General features: G+C 42.0%; 4 protein-coding genes across 5 annotated transcripts; all 4 read left to right on the top strand.

The window, feature by feature from the left end:
* Positions 1-1,898: 1,898 nt before the first annotated feature.
* On the top strand, positions 1,899-3,370 carry LOC311019586 (complement C1q-like protein 4). The gene is made up of 4 exons (XM_084019126.1): positions 1,899-1,919; positions 2,240-2,335; positions 2,455-2,595; positions 2,685-3,370. Exons 1-4 carry the CDS (start codon positions 1,913-1,915, stop codon positions 3,107-3,109), a joined length of 669 nt encoding a protein of 222 aa, XP_083875252.1. The 5' UTR covers positions 1,899-1,912; the 3' UTR covers positions 3,110-3,370.
* Positions 3,371-4,308: 938 nt separating this feature from the next.
* LOC311020461 (complement C1q-like protein 4) lies at positions 4,309-5,330 on the top strand (the record flags this gene model as incomplete). Its single annotated transcript, XM_084020491.1, has 4 exons — positions 4,309-4,352; positions 4,460-4,558; positions 4,639-4,779; positions 4,906-5,330. The coding sequence occupies exons 1-4, from the start codon at positions 4,346-4,348 to the stop codon at positions 5,328-5,330; spliced, it is 672 nt and encodes a 223-aa protein (XP_083876617.1). The 5' UTR covers positions 4,309-4,345.
* A 2,827-nt stretch (positions 5,331-8,157) lies between these two features.
* cbln18 (cerebellin 18) lies at positions 8,158-10,462 on the top strand. Its single transcript, XM_084019350.1, has 7 exons — positions 8,158-8,277; positions 8,929-9,028; positions 9,210-9,398; positions 9,500-9,658; positions 9,738-9,826; positions 9,940-10,020; positions 10,173-10,462. Exons 2-7 carry the CDS (start codon positions 8,929-8,931, stop codon positions 10,311-10,313), a joined length of 759 nt encoding a protein of 252 aa, XP_083875476.1. The 5' UTR covers positions 8,158-8,277; the 3' UTR covers positions 10,314-10,462.
* A 3,098-nt stretch (positions 10,463-13,560) lies between these two features.
* tagln (transgelin) lies at positions 13,561-19,662 on the top strand. Of its 2 annotated transcripts, none has more exons than XM_084018782.1 (5): positions 13,561-13,736; positions 18,130-18,318; positions 18,452-18,623; positions 18,791-18,893; positions 18,996-19,662. In XM_084018782.1, the coding sequence occupies exons 2-5, from the start codon at positions 18,139-18,141 to the stop codon at positions 19,132-19,134; spliced, it is 594 nt and encodes a 197-aa protein (XP_083874908.1). In that variant the 5' UTR covers positions 13,561-13,736; positions 18,130-18,138; the 3' UTR covers positions 19,135-19,662. The 2 variants fall into 2 exon arrangements, with proteins under 2 accessions (XP_083874908.1, XP_083874907.1); XM_084018781.1 differs by lacking the exon at positions 13,561-13,736 and adding an exon at positions 17,295-17,321.
* Positions 19,663-19,844: the final 182 nt, after the last annotated feature.

Raw genomic sequence — 19,844 nt, 5'->3', positions numbered from 1 at the left:
ATCAGCATGAACACATCATCCATGTGTGAATGTGTGTTTGTGTGTGTGTGTGTGTGTGTGTGTGTGTGTCTCTCTCTTCACACACAGGATTGGCATTTTGCAATCAGGTCAGAATGCACCTTGCAAACGTAGGCAAGGTCGGAAAGGTTGTGAAGTTCTGTCATCTAATCGGATAACTCGTGAGTGGACATGAAACTGTTGCAGGGACATAGTTGATGAGAATATAGGCCTCCCTGACTCCACATCCCACAGACTTTTTGTAGCCTCATTGTTGGACCGATATACTCCTGCTAAAATCAAGAGACCCATGTAGGCTTGGAGGTCTACCTGGTTCAATGCTTTCCATGTGTCTGCAAACACACGCCTCCCCTCCAGGTTTGTCATCAGTATAATTTCCATAATGGACTCTGGTAAAAAGAGTTGGAAGCTGGACTTGATGTCATCCACATGAGATGTTGCGTTCCGTGTTGGCCCTGGCGTCATCCTAACAATATCCTAAACTCTTGCTCTGCCTCCTCTGTCCTGGGTGGATGAATACCAGAGCATGTTGCCATCCTTGGACTGGAATGTCATCTCAGGTGCCTCTTCCCCAGGTGTGTCTTCCTCAGCTGTCTCTTCCTCAGGTGCCTCTTCCTCGCCATCTGTTGACTGGTCGGTCTCACAATGGTCTGGGTCAAAATCAGGATCGATGTTGTCTTCTATTTCTGAGACATCCTCCTCTATTTCCGGTTCAACTTCAATCCCTTCTTCATCAGTTTGAAAAAAAAAGGTCAAGAGCCTCTCTGGCAGAAAATTGTCTGATCAGGCGCCTACTCATTGTGTTCAGAGTAAAATGACAGCAGTACACAAATAAAGCTTTATATAGGTGGTCTGTGTGAAGATATGATACATTTTGTATCAAAAAGTGTGGTTCACGTTGGGGAGAGGCACATAAGCGCAGGAAAAAGGTGAGAAGAGGAGACCATCAATTGTATATGTTCAAATGCCTAGTGTGGAGGATATCATAAGGCCTTGAGACAATAAAATGTAAAACACAATATTTATGATTGATGAAAGTAGGAAATCGGTCAGATTTGACCCGAACACGACAGAAAGGTCAAGTAAAATAGTGAATGCCTAAGTGTGCACCTCTGTGTCTGTGCACAGCTAATCTTACATTCTGCTGCAGCAAACTACATAATATTGTGCGGGCCCAGTCAGGGCTGCATGCTCAAGGACATCACTGGTTGTAATGACTCAAACTTTGTCAAAACATTATTAACCTTTGTTAACCGGCCACCAGCCAGTAGGGCCCGCATGTGAAAACACCGCTGAGTGAGATGACCACAGATTTCTTCCTCTTTGGCTCTTTGGGTGAGTCTTTGCGTGGAACTACCAGCAGTCATAAATGTAGTTTTATGTGCAACGCTGCTCCACACTCTCAACGGGGTTGTTTTCATTCCAAGTAGGTTTGTTTTCAACCATGGACAGAGTGACTTGACTGGGCAGTTGGAGCAGACTCATTTACAGCCCAAATAATACTCTGACTATATAAATGATATAATCCATGCAGCTTTATGAACCATAATTATTTGGCTGCTGATGAGAAAACCGAACCCTGCATAAAGTGTGAACCTCATCTCAGGCGATAGTTGATACTTGGGTGGCATCGACAACAAAGCCCTGGAGGGCGTTTTCCTGCTTGTTTGTGTGAGTTTCCGAAAATGAGAGCTTGATAGAGAAATTCATCTCCCGTTATAAAGGCAAATAGGGCAGTCGATAAAAAAACTAGGTGGGCGATGCCAAAAGAGGAGGAATAAAAAAGAGAGGGAACAAGGGAGGAGCTCTTAGAAAAATATATATCGACTTTTGTTTCATGATCTGTCTGCACACCTTTATCCTACTGAGGCGATCGTCATTAACCAGCATCAACATGAGAGGTGAGACAAGATACAGGTTGCAACAGTGGCATAGTATTTGGGTGGGAGATGGTTGGAACTTCACATGAGGTCGACTTACTTTTCAACCAAAAGGTCAGAAATAATGGAAGTGGCGTGGGTTAAAAAATACCCTGATGAAGGTAGCTTAAGAGCGATCAGTGTCAACATCTTTCATAATGTGTTAAGATAACATGCTTCAAACCTGTATGTTAAGATTTAAAACAAATAGAAAAAATTTGGGAGATAAATAACAGTGTACTGGAGAAATAATTGCGTGTCTGATTGGTATTTTACTGGTGCGTTTGCTCTTCTCCCCCCAGCTATTGTAGCGTTGTGTCTGCTGCATGCAGCTTTCGGGGTTAATGAATATTCCTGGGACACAACCATATTCCCATCACTAGAGCCACAACCTCATGGTGAGAGATTGTTAAGGAAATAAGTCCTTCTCTTCTGTCAAGATATAGTCAATGCATGTGCTCGTAGATTTTGCATCTGCCGCCCTAATGTATTCATGCGTGTGTGTCTGCGCGCACAGTGTGTCTTATGGATGAGGCGACATGTGGCTGCTGTCTGATGCAGAAGCAGATAAAGAGGATGGAGTTGTTCTTTAACTTGAGCTACGAGGGACTTAGCTACAAGCTGAAACACTCAGCGATGGCCCTCAACAACATACGAGGTGGGAAACTGGTAAAGAGTGCACATCATCGAAATAGCTTGAAAAATACAACGGATCCCCTTTGAATTTCTTCTTCTCTTCATTCACAGCCAGCCGCAGCGCCTTCTCCGTCGCTCTCGACCACAACAAAGAGTGCTTTGGCCCCTTTCCCCAAGACAAGCTCATCATTTATCAACACGTCTTCATCAACCTGGGAGAGGGCTACAGTGCACAGACCGGTATCTTCACCGCTCCCCTGTCTGGTGTCTACAGCCTTGCCTTCACCATCTACTCTGCCGATTCTACTGGTAGCACCACGGGCCCCTGTGCCGACCTGCAGGTCAACGGCCAGGTGGTCGCCTCGCTCAGAGAACACAAAGCCCAGGACCACGAAGACAGCGCCACTGCGGTTTTGTCCATGAAGCTGATGGCCGGGGACAAGGTGGCGGTCGTGCTGCTCAAGGGGTGTCTCATCTGCAAGGACATGAGCCACTTTAACACTTTCACTGGTTTCCTGCTGTATACCCGTGATTAAGTGACCAAAGTTTACACAGCTTTATGAGTCTGTGAGATTAAATCTGTCTGCTTTGTAGCTATTGATATCTTTCTTCTTTCATCATGATTGACTGTTCTTCCTGATATCACATCCCATCAATTTTCAATGTGGGAAGCCAGGTTTTAAATCCATTTCTGACGTCTTTTTCATTGTAACAGATGTTGATCTTGAAAACTGAAATTATGCGATGGAAACTGTGATAGAAATCTGAATCTAAGAAAAAGAAAGGTGCCTGAAACTGACCAGTGAAATAAACGTTTTTGAACAAACTAGTTGGCATTCTGAGTCACTTTGTTGTGTTTAGCAGACTGAATAAAACAAAGCAAAGAAATTATGTCTACGTTAGATATGGTGTCATTTGGATTAATGATTAAGGTACTATATACATACATATATATAGTCAACAAAGGATGCTTTAAGGATTGGAATTATACCCAACCACAATTTGAAACATTTCTTTGAAGCTTAAATTACAGCTTTGATCACCCTTAATAATAATAACTGAAGATAAATGCAAACGGATGCCGTATAAAATCCAGATAAATGAAATAAAAGACATCACAAATTAAGTGTGAGTAGAGTAAGATACATATTGTTAATACAGATTATCTGACTTTAACTCAAATATATTATGGTCTTTATTATTCTGCGCATTGTGTAAGGATGAAATGAGATGTGACTTATAACACATCCATATATGCTTTTTATATTTTTACCTTGAAGAGAGCTTTTTTTTTAACATAATTCTCTATCCATTCATTAAGTATAATTGGTATAAGTATAAATGATGTGAATTCATTCATTTAATAAAACAATTCTTATCTTCATTCAGTATATCAATATGAAGTATAGGCAGAACAGAAATCCAGCTGCTGCTGAAGCTATTTTATGGCTTTCTACAAAAATATCAGCACGGCATATAAAACTAACTTAATCTATCACACAGCTCTTCGAGCGCTGCTGTGTCCAGACGATAGGTGATACCTGGACACGGAGCCTAAGGGGGTGTATGATTTTGGAAAGTGAGAGCACCTGGTGACGATGATAAATAAAAAAAAAAACTCATCAAAACAAGGAGGAGTGATGATAGAAGAGGAGGAATAAAAACTGAGAGGTAACAAGGGAGGGACTCTGAGAAAATATATTTTTATATATCCATGACACTTGCTCTACTGGTCAGTCTATTGCACCTTCCATCCTTCTGAAGCCATCGACATGAAAGGTGAGATTAAATAGAAGCAATCCTTATATACAATGAATACAGCAGGCAAGTAGATGTAAAACTCCTTTTGGGTTTAATGCTTTACGCTTTGCTCCTTCTTTCCTCAGTTATCGTAGTGATGTGTCTGCTGTATGCAGCCCTTGATGCATATCAGTGGGACCCGTCACAAGGCAATACAACAGATCCACCCCCGAAGGCAGGCAGCGGTGAGGAATTGTGGTTGCAAAAATCAGTGTGTCTGTGTATATTCTCATCTGCAAGTGTACTTATATGTGTTCATGTTCAGAGTGCACTCGAGACCATGGTGCCTGCGGCTGCTGTATGATGTGGCAAGAGATGAACAGGCTGAAGACATACTTTAACACTTCCCTAAACCAGTTGGAGAAGGAATACTTGCAATCAAAGCAAAGTTTCTCCAATATAAAAGGTGAGTGACACAAAGCTTCTGAAAAAGAACACAGTCTCTTCAGACTTTAGTCTTTCCTTAATGTTGAAACACAAGGATCTGCTTTTTTTAACTTCCAAACCGTTGTCTACCCTTTTGGATCTACAGCCAGCCGCAGTGCTTTCTCTGTGGCTCTAACCGATCGCATTGACTACATTAGCCACACAACAGACCAGACCATCATTTACAAACATGTCTTCATCAACCTGGGCGACAGCTACAGCACTGAAACCGGTATCTTCACTGTTCAACGCTCTGGTGTCTACAGCCTCGCCCTCACCGTCTTCAGCGACGCTGGTTATGCTGATAACAACTTGGCCACCTGCGTCGTTCTGCTGGTGAACGGCCAGTTGGTAGTAGGAGCCAACGATGATAACATGCAAGACCAAGAAGACAGCGCCAGTAGGGTCTTGGCCCTCCACCTGAATGCCGGGGACCAGGTGGTCACCAAACTTCCCAGTGGATGTTTCCTCTTTGATTACAGCAGCCACTATAACACTTTCAGTGGCTTTCTGCTTTATCCAACTGAATAAGTTTGGGAGGCAAAGTGCGTTTTGTGCCATCTCTTGTCTTACTTACAAGGTTGGAGTCTGCTAGAGTGAAATCTTTCTGCGGTGCCTTGAAGCCCTTATTTCAATTTGATCAATTATGAAGGAAGCCAGTTGTTAAATCCATCACATCTGGGTTCGACCAATGCCATTGGAGCGATTGTGTTTCAAGGACTACTTAACACCCATGCACCTGATTAAAATGATTAGGATCTTAAACAAAGCAGTCAGCATTGTAGTGTGTTTTCAATGAATCTGCCTGCATGAAATAAATTGTTGACCTAATTATTGAAATGTGATCTTTGCTTTGCCATCTATTCTTGATAGCCTACAGTTTGACCATTTGAGATGGAAATTACTTGATTTGAGTTAATGACATGTATTTAAGCACATTGAAATAAAGCAGTTTATTCACAGTTTGAGTTACTCTGTGTGTGAACCATCATGAGGTTAAATCAACTATGTTATATCACCAGGTATGATCTATTAATATATATCACAATACGAAACGGTACAAGCGGATATGCAACATGTTCAACCCACAAAATACTGACAGATTATGTGACACAAGAGTTAGTGAATGAGGTTTATGGCATACAACATATATGTAGCCTTTTTAGCTTTTAAAGTTTAGTAAAAAAAAATAAGATGGTTACTTTTATTTGGGATACCACAGAGTTATGCTGAAAAATATTGTAGTCCCTTTATGTTTCAAAACAAAAACAAAACAGCTTTGTATTCCTGTGTATTTTCTAAGTGTTTTATCAGGGAACACAGAGAATGCATATTACCTCATAAAGAACATAAATAAGAAAAGAAAATATAGACCAATTTTTCCTTTTTTGGTGTAATCATAATGATTTATGGTCATTTCTGTATTTTGTCAACTTTAAGCGTGTTAAGCAGTTTGTGGCAAAGAAAAGGGGTTATGACTGCATTCATTTTCTACATTTAGTTTTAATTCGGTCAGAAACTAATGATGAAATCAAAAGAGTTTGCCATTGTAATCAGTATTTTACACACACAGTGAGTGGGATCTGTAGAACCCAACAATGAGGAATTGTTCCTTGTAGGAAAAGCTCAAACGTCACAGAGAAATCTCCAGACTCCAGAGGAAGACATGGCCACTTGCTGGTCACTGGAATTGTCACATGGAAATTAACTCTTTGCACATGTTCTTCTTCATGGCGAACAATCTCAGAAAAATGTAAAAAATGTTTTATGTATTTCCATCATTACAGAGTAATTTGAAGCTCTGGTTTGAAACTGCATCTGAGGTCAGGGCACAGCGCGGTCATTTAACACCTGCTACACCCTGGCCTCCATCTAGTAGATAAGACCCTGTGAAGAATCAGGTCAGTTGACTTGGGACACCTGGTAGAAAAAAAAAATACAACAACAACAAACAAAAAAAACCAGACAATGCATTGTGCCTAAACACAGAGAACTCCTTGTTATCAAATAGGGTTTGGAGAAGACATGACTGTGCAACTTTGGGTTATAAACAAACGGTAGGGAAGAATGACAGCCGAAGCAGTTGCACAATTCAATTTAATTTTACTTATAGTGTCATATCACAACAAAAGTTCTCTCAGGACACTTTACGCATAGAGCAGGACTAGATCATGCTCATTATTAAGACCCAACATCACCCAAGAGCAAGTGTTACAGAGTTACAGCGTCACAGCTGAACACAAGTCTGCCTTTAGTTTAATGGTGGCAATGTTAGGTTTCTCCTTCTGGCGATTGCATTTAGGCTTCAAAAATCCTTTATGGTGAACAGATTATGGTGCTGAACAAAACGTGTATGTTTCATAAATGTTTGTTTGCCATGAAGCTAATTTTCAGTCATAATCCAAAATCCAATCACACTGATGGTGTCGAGGGAACCAGCATGATTCTAACTTCCGGGTTGGACTATAAAAACACGTCATTTTTGCAGCACTCTTAATTCATTAGGAAAGTTTAGGGAATAACCGACAACATCATTTGGAGAATTACAGGTTTTCTATTAAGCGTGATGTACATAGCTTCAACACGAAGACAAAGTCTTGCTGTTCCTGTGTGAGTGCATGAACACGTTTGGTAGTAGAACTGGCTGCGATGCCAGTTAAAAATCTCGCCATGGATGGCAAATTTTTCACAAACAGTTTACTTTCCATGAACCCCTAAAAAACAAGATGAAAGAAGAAAGACACCCTAGCCCTTCCTGTTAATGGCTTCCTGACTGGTAATGGCATCATTACTGGCCCACAACAGAAGATCATTTAATTCACTTGAATATCAACTTCAACTAGTCAATTATTACATATCTCCACACAAAACAAACCACATCTGAGTTTCCGATAATTTGTGGAGGGAAATCTATTATGTGAACGCACGGTATCACTGCAGCGTTTCCTTCTATCTCAGCATGAGAACCAGGTGATGCCGTATATTGTTCTCAGATTTAGGCCTCCATTGATGGACTGATAACACTTTCTTATCCACCTCTTTTGTCTTCATGTCTGTAGGGTGTTATATCCCCAGGGATCTCCATAACAGCATTTCTGTGCAGGTGGTGTTCCCTGGGACGGTGGCAATCAGACACTGCTGTCCTAATAAGGGCTATTATGGTCCCAACAATAGGATGCTGAAAGGTGCAACAAGATCACGAAAGTTAAACCATTAAGTGTACTGTATTACAATGCAGGGACATACGTGGCCCTCTCTGTGGAAGGAGTTGGAGTGTCTCAGTGTGTGTGTGTGTGTGTGTGTGTGTGTGTGTGTGTGTGTGTGTGTGTGTGTGAGGAGGCGTCATTAACCTTAAGGGGAGGGTCACAAAGTGCACCAATAAGAAGTTCATCACCTTCTTAAAACTCTCATTTTGACAAACTCTGAAGAACGTAGCATATAGTTGTTCAGACCAAGCAGAGGGAGGGACAAAAGAACAGTAAGTTTACAATTATAATCCTTTGAAAAAAAATAAAAAAAAATTGGTATCTTTGGCTGCTAACCATCAATCATTTCACCCAATAATTAGCTATAATAACTTCTCATTCTCGTTATTGTGTATAATTTTGAGTTATGAGGTTTTGTGGGTTGGGTTTGACAGGTGTTGTATCACATCCAGGGTTTGAAGGTCATTTTTTAAAATATAATGACTTATCATTAGATTAAATACCTCAAAGCAAAGCTGATGGATTACTGTAAGCGCCTGGGGTGAGTTGTGTTGTGTTATCTCTACTTCCTGTCACTGTTAGATTATTCTACTTTTATAACAATGATTATTATATGTCATCATTTAAGCCTTCAAGAAAGAATAAAAAAATAAAGTAAAGTGCAGCTAGATGTTTGAATTAACTCAGTGCATGTTGGATTGTTGGATGACTCAGGGTCACATTTACTCTAACAGTGATATCAGAGACGTGTATGAATTTGGGGGAGACTGCAATAAATTGCATGCTTTTAATTTTTTAAGTTAAAGGTTGTATTTTCTTACAAATCCCCTTGTGACACCACTCAGGACGTTCAGCCTCTCACCCAGGTCCAGTTTAAACCATGATTGATCCAATACAGAATGCTTTGTTGTTGTTTTTTCCAGATGGCTTTATTACCAGTTTTGTTCCTGCTGGGGGCGCTGTTTCTCTGTGGTGGTGGGGCGGTCCAATCCACCGCCATTGAACTACTGACACAGGCTGCACGTGAGCCGCCCCAAACATTCCTTTCATCAGCATTAATCCACACAGAACAAACATGTCCTGTTCATTGTTAAAGTCATCCATCATCAGTTTGTCTTTTGTGAACGCTCCGCGATCCAAATATGTGTTGTTATTCTTTGACACAACCTCTTCTCCTTTACCTTCCCCCTCCACCTCGTTCCAGTCAAATGGGACAAACCTATAACCTGTGATGCCTGGAAAGCCTGGGACTGCGATTGTGCCTTCAATCACCAGCGTGGCTGCTGCTGTGCAGCCGGTCAAGTGTTCGAATTGGAAGATCATATCTTCGAAAGGATATCTCAGTTGTGGCAAGATGTCAGCGTACTGAAATACGATATACACAAGCTCACAGGTGAGCAGGCTGCACCGAGATTAAATACACACAGCAAGCAAATACGTTTTTGTAGAGGCTTTGTTGTACAGTAAAATATCTCTCTTCCCCCTTTCTCTCAGATTGCCGCCAGGTTGCCTTCAAAGCCACAATGGATCCAGATATTGCCATGCAGATTTCAGATACTCCTCAGCACTGCTTTGGTCCTTTCAATACTAATGTTTCAATCCCTTACTCCAATGTCACTCTTAACGACGCAAATGGATTTAACCCTGCCTTAGGTAGGAAACACCTAAATGACGTACGTAAGCTTTTCAATTTTCAGCTAAGACCTCACTAACTCCTCACCTCCCTCCCCAGGTGTCTTCACTGCCCCTTGTGCTGGTGTTTACGTCTTTTCCTTCACAGTCTACTCACGCGTGGATCAGAAAGGGCGCCTCTACCATCAAGTAAGCCGACTGGATACGCTTAACGAATACCTGACCTCACAACACATTGTGCTGGTTTACTCGCACAGAAACAGAAGGTCGTTTCGTAACTTCGTCTTGTGTTTTTGTCGCAGGTCCAGCTGATGCGGAACGGGGTGGTGATCGCCAGCATTTGGGAAAACAATCGAGAAGATCTTGAAGACACTGGCAGTCAGGTAAGAAGTGAGAATAAGAGCGAAGTAACGTGATTGCACAAATGGTGAGCAAATATTAAAATTGTGAATTGGGGGAAGGAAATCCTTTACCCTGTCATTTCAACAGGGTTTTGCAATGGCCACATGATGCTATGTACTGCGTATACTTTCAGGTGGTGCTGCTGGAGCTGCAGAGAGGCGATCAGGTCTACGTTGAGCTGATGTCTGGGAGGATGCTCTGTGACCGGCTGCAGTATAATATCTTCACAGGCTACATGCTGTACACCCTGAACACTGATGAGCACGTGGATTAAACTTTCATCCTCCAGAACCTGAAAAAAAAGATCCATCAATCCTGGAGAACTGAGATCATTCATGAAAATAAACTAGTGTTCTTCGAGCAAAATAGGTTTTGTGGCCCATCATGGGACAGGCCCCATAGTTTAACCCCTGAAGTAGAGTGAAAATTAATATATACATGGGTTCATGGATGTGAATAAAGTGCCACGGCTGCAATGATTGTCTGTGTACAGAGGAAGTGTGACGTTGTTTCGATTTGGAGATAATAAACGTTTATTTGACATTTTGTGTAACTTTGTTTTTAAATTTGGTATTTATTTTAGCTTGCCACACACACACACACACACACACACACACACAAACAGACGCCGGTGTTACCCTAGACCATGAATGGAAATAGGTAGCAGTCAGAGGCATTGATATTTGGGAATGATAACAACGGGTCATAACGGCTGCAGCAGGCATATGGCCAGTGACAATGTTGTATTACAATGTAAATAAGTGCCTCTTATGGAAGCGTATTACAAATTAATATAAAGCCAGACACTAAATTCCTTTAGTTGAATAAACGTATGATGTAGGAGCAGATTAATGCCGCACACACACACACACACAGACACACACACACTTGTATTATTGTATTATTAATTATAATAATACAATTATTATTATTATAACTATTTTTGCTTTGTTTTCTATTTCTATTGGAGAATAAGCTAATTTCTACTGTCAGAGAAAGCAAAGGATCATAGGACTAAGGGAAGATTCTATGAAATCAATAATGTTAATGGTATAAGGCTATAAAACCATTTTTCAAACACAACATTGCTTGGTCAAATTGCTGAATACTTTGGTTGATGTTGTGGGTATTTTGTAGGTTGGAACTTTTTTTTTTGCTGTTGTTTAATTGTCATTCAGTGTCCTCATGTTGTAGTGCCTGTTTCTGTCTCCCCCTCCACTCGTCTTCCTCCTGCATGTGTGTGGCTGGAGGCGTGGCTTGTGCTGCTGTAATGAGGCACACCTGTTTACTCACCTCATCACCCTCCCAATAAAAGTCGGGGGTGCAGTCGAATAGTAAAAAAAAATTGGTCCTACCTCCTATTCCTTGACCTTTGGAGAAAATGTCACGGGGTTAAGGAAAGACGATAGGAGAACTCAAAAGGATTTAGGAAAAGTTGACCAGTGCTCAGAGAATCAGACCGGACTTTCATTATAACGCTGCTGATGATCGACACCGGTGAGTGATGTGGATCTGCGCTGGAGAAACTACAATAATGGACTACAAAAAGCGTGTCGTCCACTTCTCCCCATGTTGTTGGATTTATAAACAGCTGGTTCACTGACCGGCTTCAGGTCCAGCAGCTCCTCCTTCCTGTTTGACCGGTTGCTTTATTTACATTTCATTTGTGGTTTTAGTTTTGTTCCTGTCAAACATTTGTAACATGACTTAAATAAATAAAAAATACCAATTAATTATTATCACTGTCCACACACATTTCTCAAAACAATTCCAATTACTATACGTCTGCATGAAAGTAATTGTTAAATATGCAAATTCACATATTTGTTTTCATGAACGCAGAGGTGTGCGGCACTTTAAATGTTGCTCTCGCAAAGAATTGTGGGTCGGCGTAATCTCCTTTCCTTTCATTTCAAAAAAAGGGATTGCTTTGTTAATTTTACTCCAGTAGAAGTACACAAGTCGCCTATTCCACCATGATGGCTCATTTTGACATATTGTCATACCTGCGACTTACAGCGAAGAAGATCTCATGAAGTTAATAGAAAACATAATCTGGGTGTTATTATAACCTTTCCTTCAAAGCATACTTTGCAGATAAATGTTATCTTTAAGAGACATGTTTGAAATGCCCATGATGTGTATTGTATTCCACTTTATTAATCTGTTTACTCTGTGTTCATTTAGGCGTTTCCACGGTCAACTATCAAAGGAAATTTGATCACATAAAAACACCCAATAAAACACATGAGAAAGTCAACAAGAATTTCAACTGGTCTACTGTAATTGGTGTGCACATGACAAATAAAAACGTTAAACAACATCTGTTACGGTTTTAGTTACAGCTGATCGAAGCAAGATTTAATGAGCTGACCGCAGCCATATGGCACTGTAAGTTACAGAAGTAAGGACATAAAGACAGAAGAGACGAAACAGATAAAGAAATAGTATTTTCTTGCGATCTTGAGAGAGTAATTTTGTGATATTGGCCCGATTGTTTCCCTAATATCACGAAGAAATGACTACTGATGCGGCCAAGATAAAACTAAATGTGCACTAACCAGAAATCGTTCTCAGGATTGCGATATGATATGCTGCTGCTCTGTCTGTCAACCGTGTGTGTGTGTGTGTGTGTGTGTGTGTGTGTGTATGTGTATTTGCATGCACGCCACCACCGCACATGACATTTCCATCACTCCTATTCCATCACAGTCACTCTTTGGCAGCAGTTCTGTTTCAATGCAAGAGGTGTTGAACGTATCCTCATGACTGCAGCTGGCTTCGCTCCCTGGGTGGAAAGTCAGAAGCTGGTTAGATCACGCTCATAATGACAAACTCACATGTAGCCACTCTTACTGAAACACACACACACGCAGTGGATGGGGCGACAGAAACCCAGGACTTACATGGAGTTATCTGGCTGGATTATGATGACTCTATGTCACTCCCATCTTTCCTCTTTTTTCTCCTCCTTCATCCTTTCCTCTCCTTCATCCTCTCATCTTCCTTCGCTCCTCAATGTGTAAAGAAAATCGAAACAAACAGTACATTTTGACATAGTTCCTTCCCTACAGTGGGATAGGATTAATACCTTAATAAAAAAAATAAAAACTCTCCCACATCCAGTGACTTTTTCTCTAAATTCTTTAGGTCCCATCTCTTCTCTCTCCATCTGTACTCCCCCCCCCCCCCCCCCCCCACCCTTTCCATCAGCCCCCCATCCCCTCCCTCACCATCTTACTGCCACTTTGAGCGAGGAGGGATGTGGTGAAGTATTTGGAGAATTCCTGCTGACCAAACCAACGCTGGCCTGGCGGCCGTCTCTGCTCTACATGGAGCAGCTCTCTACCCAAATAAGGCTGGGCTTTCAAAACTAGATGAGAGGTGGAAGAAACGCGCAGACTGGGAGGAAGGAGCTGCCGCTGAAAGGCCATACCCTTTTAAGGACGAAGTTTCCTTTTTTCCTTCCCATCTCTCCCTCCTATTTCTCCTTTATGCTCCCTCCCTCCTCCCTCCCTCCCTCCCTCTCTCTCTCTTGGACTAGTGAAGTCATCTTTCCTCATCTGCTCCTTTTAAGCCAGCATTTTTGAGAGGGAGGTCCCTGCGAAGCATATACAAACACTAAGTCAGCATCCACTCTCAACCCTATACACACTCCACTAGTAGCCAGCAGAGAACTGAACTATTCCTTCACACAGTGAGTATACTTTTCTTTTATTCCTCTGTTTAGGATAACTGGTGTCGGGACGTTTTGTAGGACATCATCAGTCTCTAGTTTTGAGGCCTTCATAGCATCTTATCAAAAAATGGGCAGGTGTCCTTCAACTTCAACAAATATTGACAAGAAGTTGTAGCCATTACAATATAATCATCCAAGGGGAGGTCCGTAATGAAGTTTGTTCCCTTTAGTTTCTGAATATCATATCTTTCATTTGAGTTGCTGTTTCATTCAAGTCTGTGTAGGTGATGGTGTCTGCAAGGATGTTATTTGTTTCATGTGATCGATAAAGCATTCACTTGTTCAGTTTTATATTAATCGTCTAACTCTTGACATGAGTTCTGGTTGAAAACGAGACTGACTGACTGGGATTTCCTCAATAACCTAATTGTGAAAGAGTACAACAGGTATTCTCTATGATTCAGATGTCACTTAAGGCTTCTTGTATATTTTCCATGAGAGACAGGTTGAAGCAGAGGGTTAGCCAGCCGATATCAGCCAGTGTACATACTTTTATATGCATAAGCAAATGATCTGCTGGGTTTCGGAAGCCTGTGAATTCACAAGGCATGCAAGGTAAACCACACTATCTAATTAACTCTTATTTCAGAAAGGTAGATACATTGAAGCAGTGTCAAAGCTCGTCTTTCAAACTGGAAAATATATGTGTATACTTCACAAATAAAGTGTCTTAATAATCAAAAAGTAAGGTCAAAATAGGTCAAACAAATGGAAGGGAGGAATCTGTAATATGCAGGGTTTTAGTAATGTAAAAAATAAAACAAAATCCACATCTCTGTGTTATGGGTCTGCCAACAAAAGATTGCTGCCTGCTCAGTCATGTATGCATGGAGCCCACCAGGCCCAGTGAATCCAGGCCAGCGGTAACATAGGGGAAGTGCACTAGTGGGCAGCTTAGCTTCTAAGCAGCAGCAGCAACAGCAGATAACACTATCTCCGCTGCCAATCCTGTGGCAGCACATAAACACAGCCGAGCGTGATGGTTTATAAAGCCAGGAACTAACCACATCCTCATAACAGTGCAGGGGCTCTGGCACTGGGCTGAATCAGGCGGCGCTATCTGTACTTCAGGGTCAGTAGAACCACAAAGCAGCTTTGAACTTCGCCAGGAGAATTATCAGAACCGTGAAGGGTCTTGGCAGCGTTTTCTGAAAAATCCTGTCAGTGCTCATAAAAGTCTGGCACGTCTAAGCCAAAGCAGCAGATTCTGTACAGCTGGCATAAACCAGAGCCATGTAACAAAAAGAGCTCCGAGACCGAGGATGGACTACTGTACAGTTCATCAGCAAGAAGGGAGAGGACTCCAGTGACATCAACCCTGCTTAATTAGCCAGCTTTGAACTGCTTTATAACCCTGAGCTCTGGGGTAAAATGAATCCAGTGACTGTAGTGAACAAGTGCAGTTTATACATGCCAAGTCATTATGTGGCGGTTAGCTGGTTAACTGCAGAGGGGGCGAAGCCGCATGATGCCATGTCCTCTCCAGCCGCCACAGCCCTCACACTGGCTTCCTGCTCTGCCATGAGGCGGCTTCACCATGGTAATTGGAGAAACAGCAGGAAAAACACAACTGAGAGACACAGAGGTGATGAAGTCACGTTTGTGGGAGACAGTTATTTAAGGACTTTTGGAAGGAGGCAATTTAAGGCTTTCTTTGACTTTATGTTCATATTTTCAGTTCTTTCTCCTTTATGTATTATATTGCATATTGAAACACTCCTTGGGCACATTTGATAAATAGCAGTACATGGCACTAGAGGAGTCATTTTATGGTCATGGAGACAGATTTGTTGCTGTAGTGATTGTGGTTGGTAGTACAAGTTGTCATCAGCAGTATAGAGTAGCAGAGGCAACTTTTGCTCTACTCATACCAGTAGAAACTGTAGCACTTCTGGCAGGAGTAAAAGAAGAGAGGGTGGTGGTATCGTATGAAAGGTTGAAGAATTCAATGCAGCATCCCTTGCTTGATAGCTTTTTACTGAAAAGACTGAAAAGTGGTTTTATTTCTATGACATGTTTGCCTTAAACTTTAAGGAGAACAAACAGCACAGAAGCTTGTTTAGCAGACAATCCTGATTTATTGGACCTGGGCCAGGTCCCAAAGATAACAATAGGTCCCTAGATACACACAAACACCAGAAATAGAAACCAGGCCCTAACGGACTTATTTGACCTCTTAAAATACGACGTGATGTTTGTACGGTTTTGTCATGCAATGCACACATACAGACTAATACGGGACATATGGGAGAAACAACACTTCTCTTCTCTTCACGACATGAGGAGGCATTGAGTGCACAGTGTGGTGAACGTAACCTCTATGTCTTTCCCTACAAAGAGTGAAATGTGTGTGATTTGCAATTGTGGTAGAGAGAGTAATTTACGAGACTAAGAACTAGAGGCCAATAAAAAAAAATAAAAATAAAAAAGATTTGAAAGATTTTAGTCAACGGCATACCAGACAGATATTACTCTGTGATAATGATTATATAATGGTACATGTCAGTGGGAATAACAAGGGTTATGAATGTGTGTGTGCATTGCCCCAGCGAAAGGCAGATGAAAATAAAATGTAATATGTGAACTTGTGGTTGCATGTAAGTGAGCGTGTTGCCCGGCATGTGTGTTTGGTTTCCCGTGGCCTGGAAAAGCACCACAGGGAATGCAAAGAATATAACACAGGGTCGGTGGTAACACTGCAGACACTCTGGGCAGGAATCCATTTAATGCCGTTGGCATGCAGACTCTAATATGCAGACGTGCTGTATATCTTTCCGAATGCTTTGTTTGGCATGAGCACAAAGTAAGAAATACGCCGCTGCTATTAAATCCCTGCATAAAGAATGTTATTTCCATCGGACTCTCATCAGATCATTTCCAGCTGCAGAAGCTGTTTTTAGTGGAAATAGGCTCTGATAAACTTGCCGTACACACTACCTGCCCAGCACCAAACAGCAGACAAGGTTAGAGGTTAGGTAGCAAACACAGTGGAGCATTTCATACCTTGTTTCAGCGGCCATGTTGCAGGTCTGATTTAAAACTGTGGGATTCTCATGCCCTCAGGTCAGTCTAAGAAGATATGGCAAGGAGAAAGGAAGGATGGATTCAAGGGAGCACAAATAATAAATAAATAAATAAAAAATATATAAGACATAATTAAGGAAACAAAGAACAAGAACAACTCATAGCTGTACTAGTTTGTATATTGGCAATATGATGAGACACATTTACTTGAAATATAAAAAGACTTAGGTCAGTCCGCTCTTGGCCAGTCTTGACATTCTGTCACTTTTTGCAATGACAACTGCTGCCAATTGAAGAAAAAAAAAACTGTTGCAAATGGAAAAAGGCAATGCACACAAAAGTGTTGCATACTGTTCATAAGCTGATGTTTATTGTTGCCCTTGGTTACATTTCCCATCCTATATGCCAGTCATGGGCCTCCTTCAGTCAACTCCTGGGTTCAGCCTTTAACATTTGAACTTTGAACCTCCCCCCAGGAACAGGAAGTTGAAGTGATCTGACATCAAGATGGCAACAAAGGTTGGATGGTGCAGACAGCACTTTGATATGGGTTTTTTGCACTTGGCTTAAGAGGCATCAAAAAAAAAAAGTGCTGCGGAGTGATATATATGTCTCAACAGAGACACCGAGAGAGTGTGTGTGTGTGTGAGAGAGAGAGAGAGAGAGAGAGAGAGAGAGAGAGAGAGAGAGAGAGAGAGGAGAGGGAGAGTGTGTGCTTGTGTAAAAGGAAAAGAAATATGTCTGGCTGACACAGAGCTCCCATTGTACACTACTTTGCCTCAGACACAGGTGTCGATAGGGCTAAATGGTGTGTATTAGGAGACACAATGCTGTTGATGCCACTGTTCTGGGAAAAGTGTTCAAGTTAAGCACTGAGCATTTGCGCTTATATACACGCTTTTGATTTGCATGTCCTCAATTGTATTACATATAACAGTGAGTATATGGAGGTTGTATCTGTGAGAGGGTGTTTGTAAGTAAACACGTCTGCATGTTCGTGCATACAGACTACATGCACATTTCACTGTTATCTGCAAAACGACAGCATACACACAAACAACAACAATGTTGGACTAAAAGGTGGGTCAAGAAAACAGTAAGTTTCTGAAAATCTGTATGTTGCCATGAATACAACCTCCACTTTGAATGGTCAAGGTGGGAGATCAGGACGATACCAGTGAAGATCCAACTACAACGATTATCCCATCGACTTAGACCTCCCTGTCTCCTTGCCTTGCTCCCCCATCTCCCTCCACTGCGTTGTCCATCCTTTCTTGCCACCGCTCCTTCTCAGTCTGTTTGTCCTTCCTCCATTTCACCCTCTCAGGGAGTCGGCATGGCTAACAAAGGTCCAGCTTTCGGCATGAGCCGGCATGTTCAGGATAAGATCGACAGCAAGTACGACCCTGAGCTGGAGCAGATCCTGGTGGAGTGGATCAGCCGTCAGTGTGGCTCCGGCGTGGGAAAGCCAGAGCCGGGCAAAATGGGCTTCCAGGCCTGGCTAAAGGACGGATGTGTGAGTGCAACATGCCTGTTTGATTGCTAGTTATTTTCCCCATATGTTATGAACTATTTTTATGACTCTCCTTCTTTTCTTCCCCTTCTCTACCTTCTCCTCTGCCCTCCGTCACTCCATCTGGTCTCCCCAGGTTCTGAGCGAACTGATTAACAGTCTCTTCACCGGCGATAAACCCGTGAAAAAGATCCAGAGCTCAACCGCAGCCTTCAAACAGATGGAGCAGATCTCCCAGTTCCTCAACGCTTCCGAGAAGTATGGCGTCACCAAGACCGACATGTTCCAGACGGTGGACCTTTGGGAAGGTGAGGGGGTTCTCATTGGTCTTACTTTCTCAGTTACTGCAAACATCTAATGCTAGAAGACGAGGCCTGGTGTGGGTTTACACACTTTGGTTGAGTTGCAGAAGAAACACGGAAATGTGACTGGCAGATTAATAACCCCAGCTGTATATGTGTGTGGGGTGGGACAGGTAAGGACCTGGCGGCGGTGCAAAGGACCCTGTCAGCTCTGGGCAGCTTGGCCTTCACTAAGGATGAAGGCACATACAATGGAGACCCTAACTGGTTCTTCAAGTGAGTCCAGTACATGAAATTTCCACTGTGGACTCCAATTAGAAGTGAAACACTGCAGTGCAGTTCTATTAACTCAGTGACATTTTCAATGATGTGTTGCAGGAAATCCCAGGAGAACAAGCGAGACTTTAGCGACGATCAGCTGAAGGCGGGCAAAAACGTGATCGGCCTACAGATGGGGTCCAATAAGGGAGCCTCTCAGGAGGGCATGAGCTATGGGAGATCCAGACAGATACTTTAAAATCACTGAGCCACAAACACCCCGACTCTCTTCAGCCCCCGTACACCTCCTTAGAGCCTGTAAGCGTCTAACATCCTCGTAAATTTCTGCTTTGGAATTTCGCTACTCCCTAACAAGTAACCCCTACTCCCTGGTCTTGACACGAGCTCTGAGCTCACCATGCTTAGTCCTTCCCTCATTTAGGACCAGCACATTAGCATAGTCTTAAGCAGAACCATAAAAAAGTAACCATAAAAATGAACAATACGTTCCCAACAATAACAATGTACCAAAAGTTGAGCTGTTCTTTCCTAGAAATTTGAAGTGAATGGTTCTGGATTCCCACCCCTATATAAATCTGTGTTTACGTAACTTGCAGAGTGGATATTACTTCCAAAATGATTGGGAACACAACCCAGGGCGTGAAAGAGCACCACCTTACAATGACAATATTGTTCCTCATTCTTACCTATGACTCAATGCTACGCCTGCTGTATCAGCGCCAATATTTTTGTACATTGTCTTATTAAATAATGACTTTGAAATACATTTTTGACCAAATTGACTCCTTGACTGTGATTAATTCAGTTTGACCTTTTTTGGGAAATCTGGGGAAATTGAGAAAAGTATCACCATTCACTGGATGTCAAGTCTGTCCACAGTCTTGTGTCCAAGTGCAAAAATCCATCTCTTTCAGGAGTTGAGCTAAGAAGGGATCGAAATGGATATTA

The sequence above is a fragment of the Eutrigla gurnardus genome (assembly GCF_963514095.1).
Source record: "Eutrigla gurnardus genome assembly, chromosome: 10".
In the NCBI taxonomy this organism is placed as follows: domain Eukaryota; kingdom Metazoa; phylum Chordata; class Actinopteri; order Perciformes; family Triglidae; genus Eutrigla; species Eutrigla gurnardus.
The sequence above is the reverse complement of the archived record's forward strand: the minus strand, read 5'-3'. Positions and strand labels throughout refer to the sequence as shown.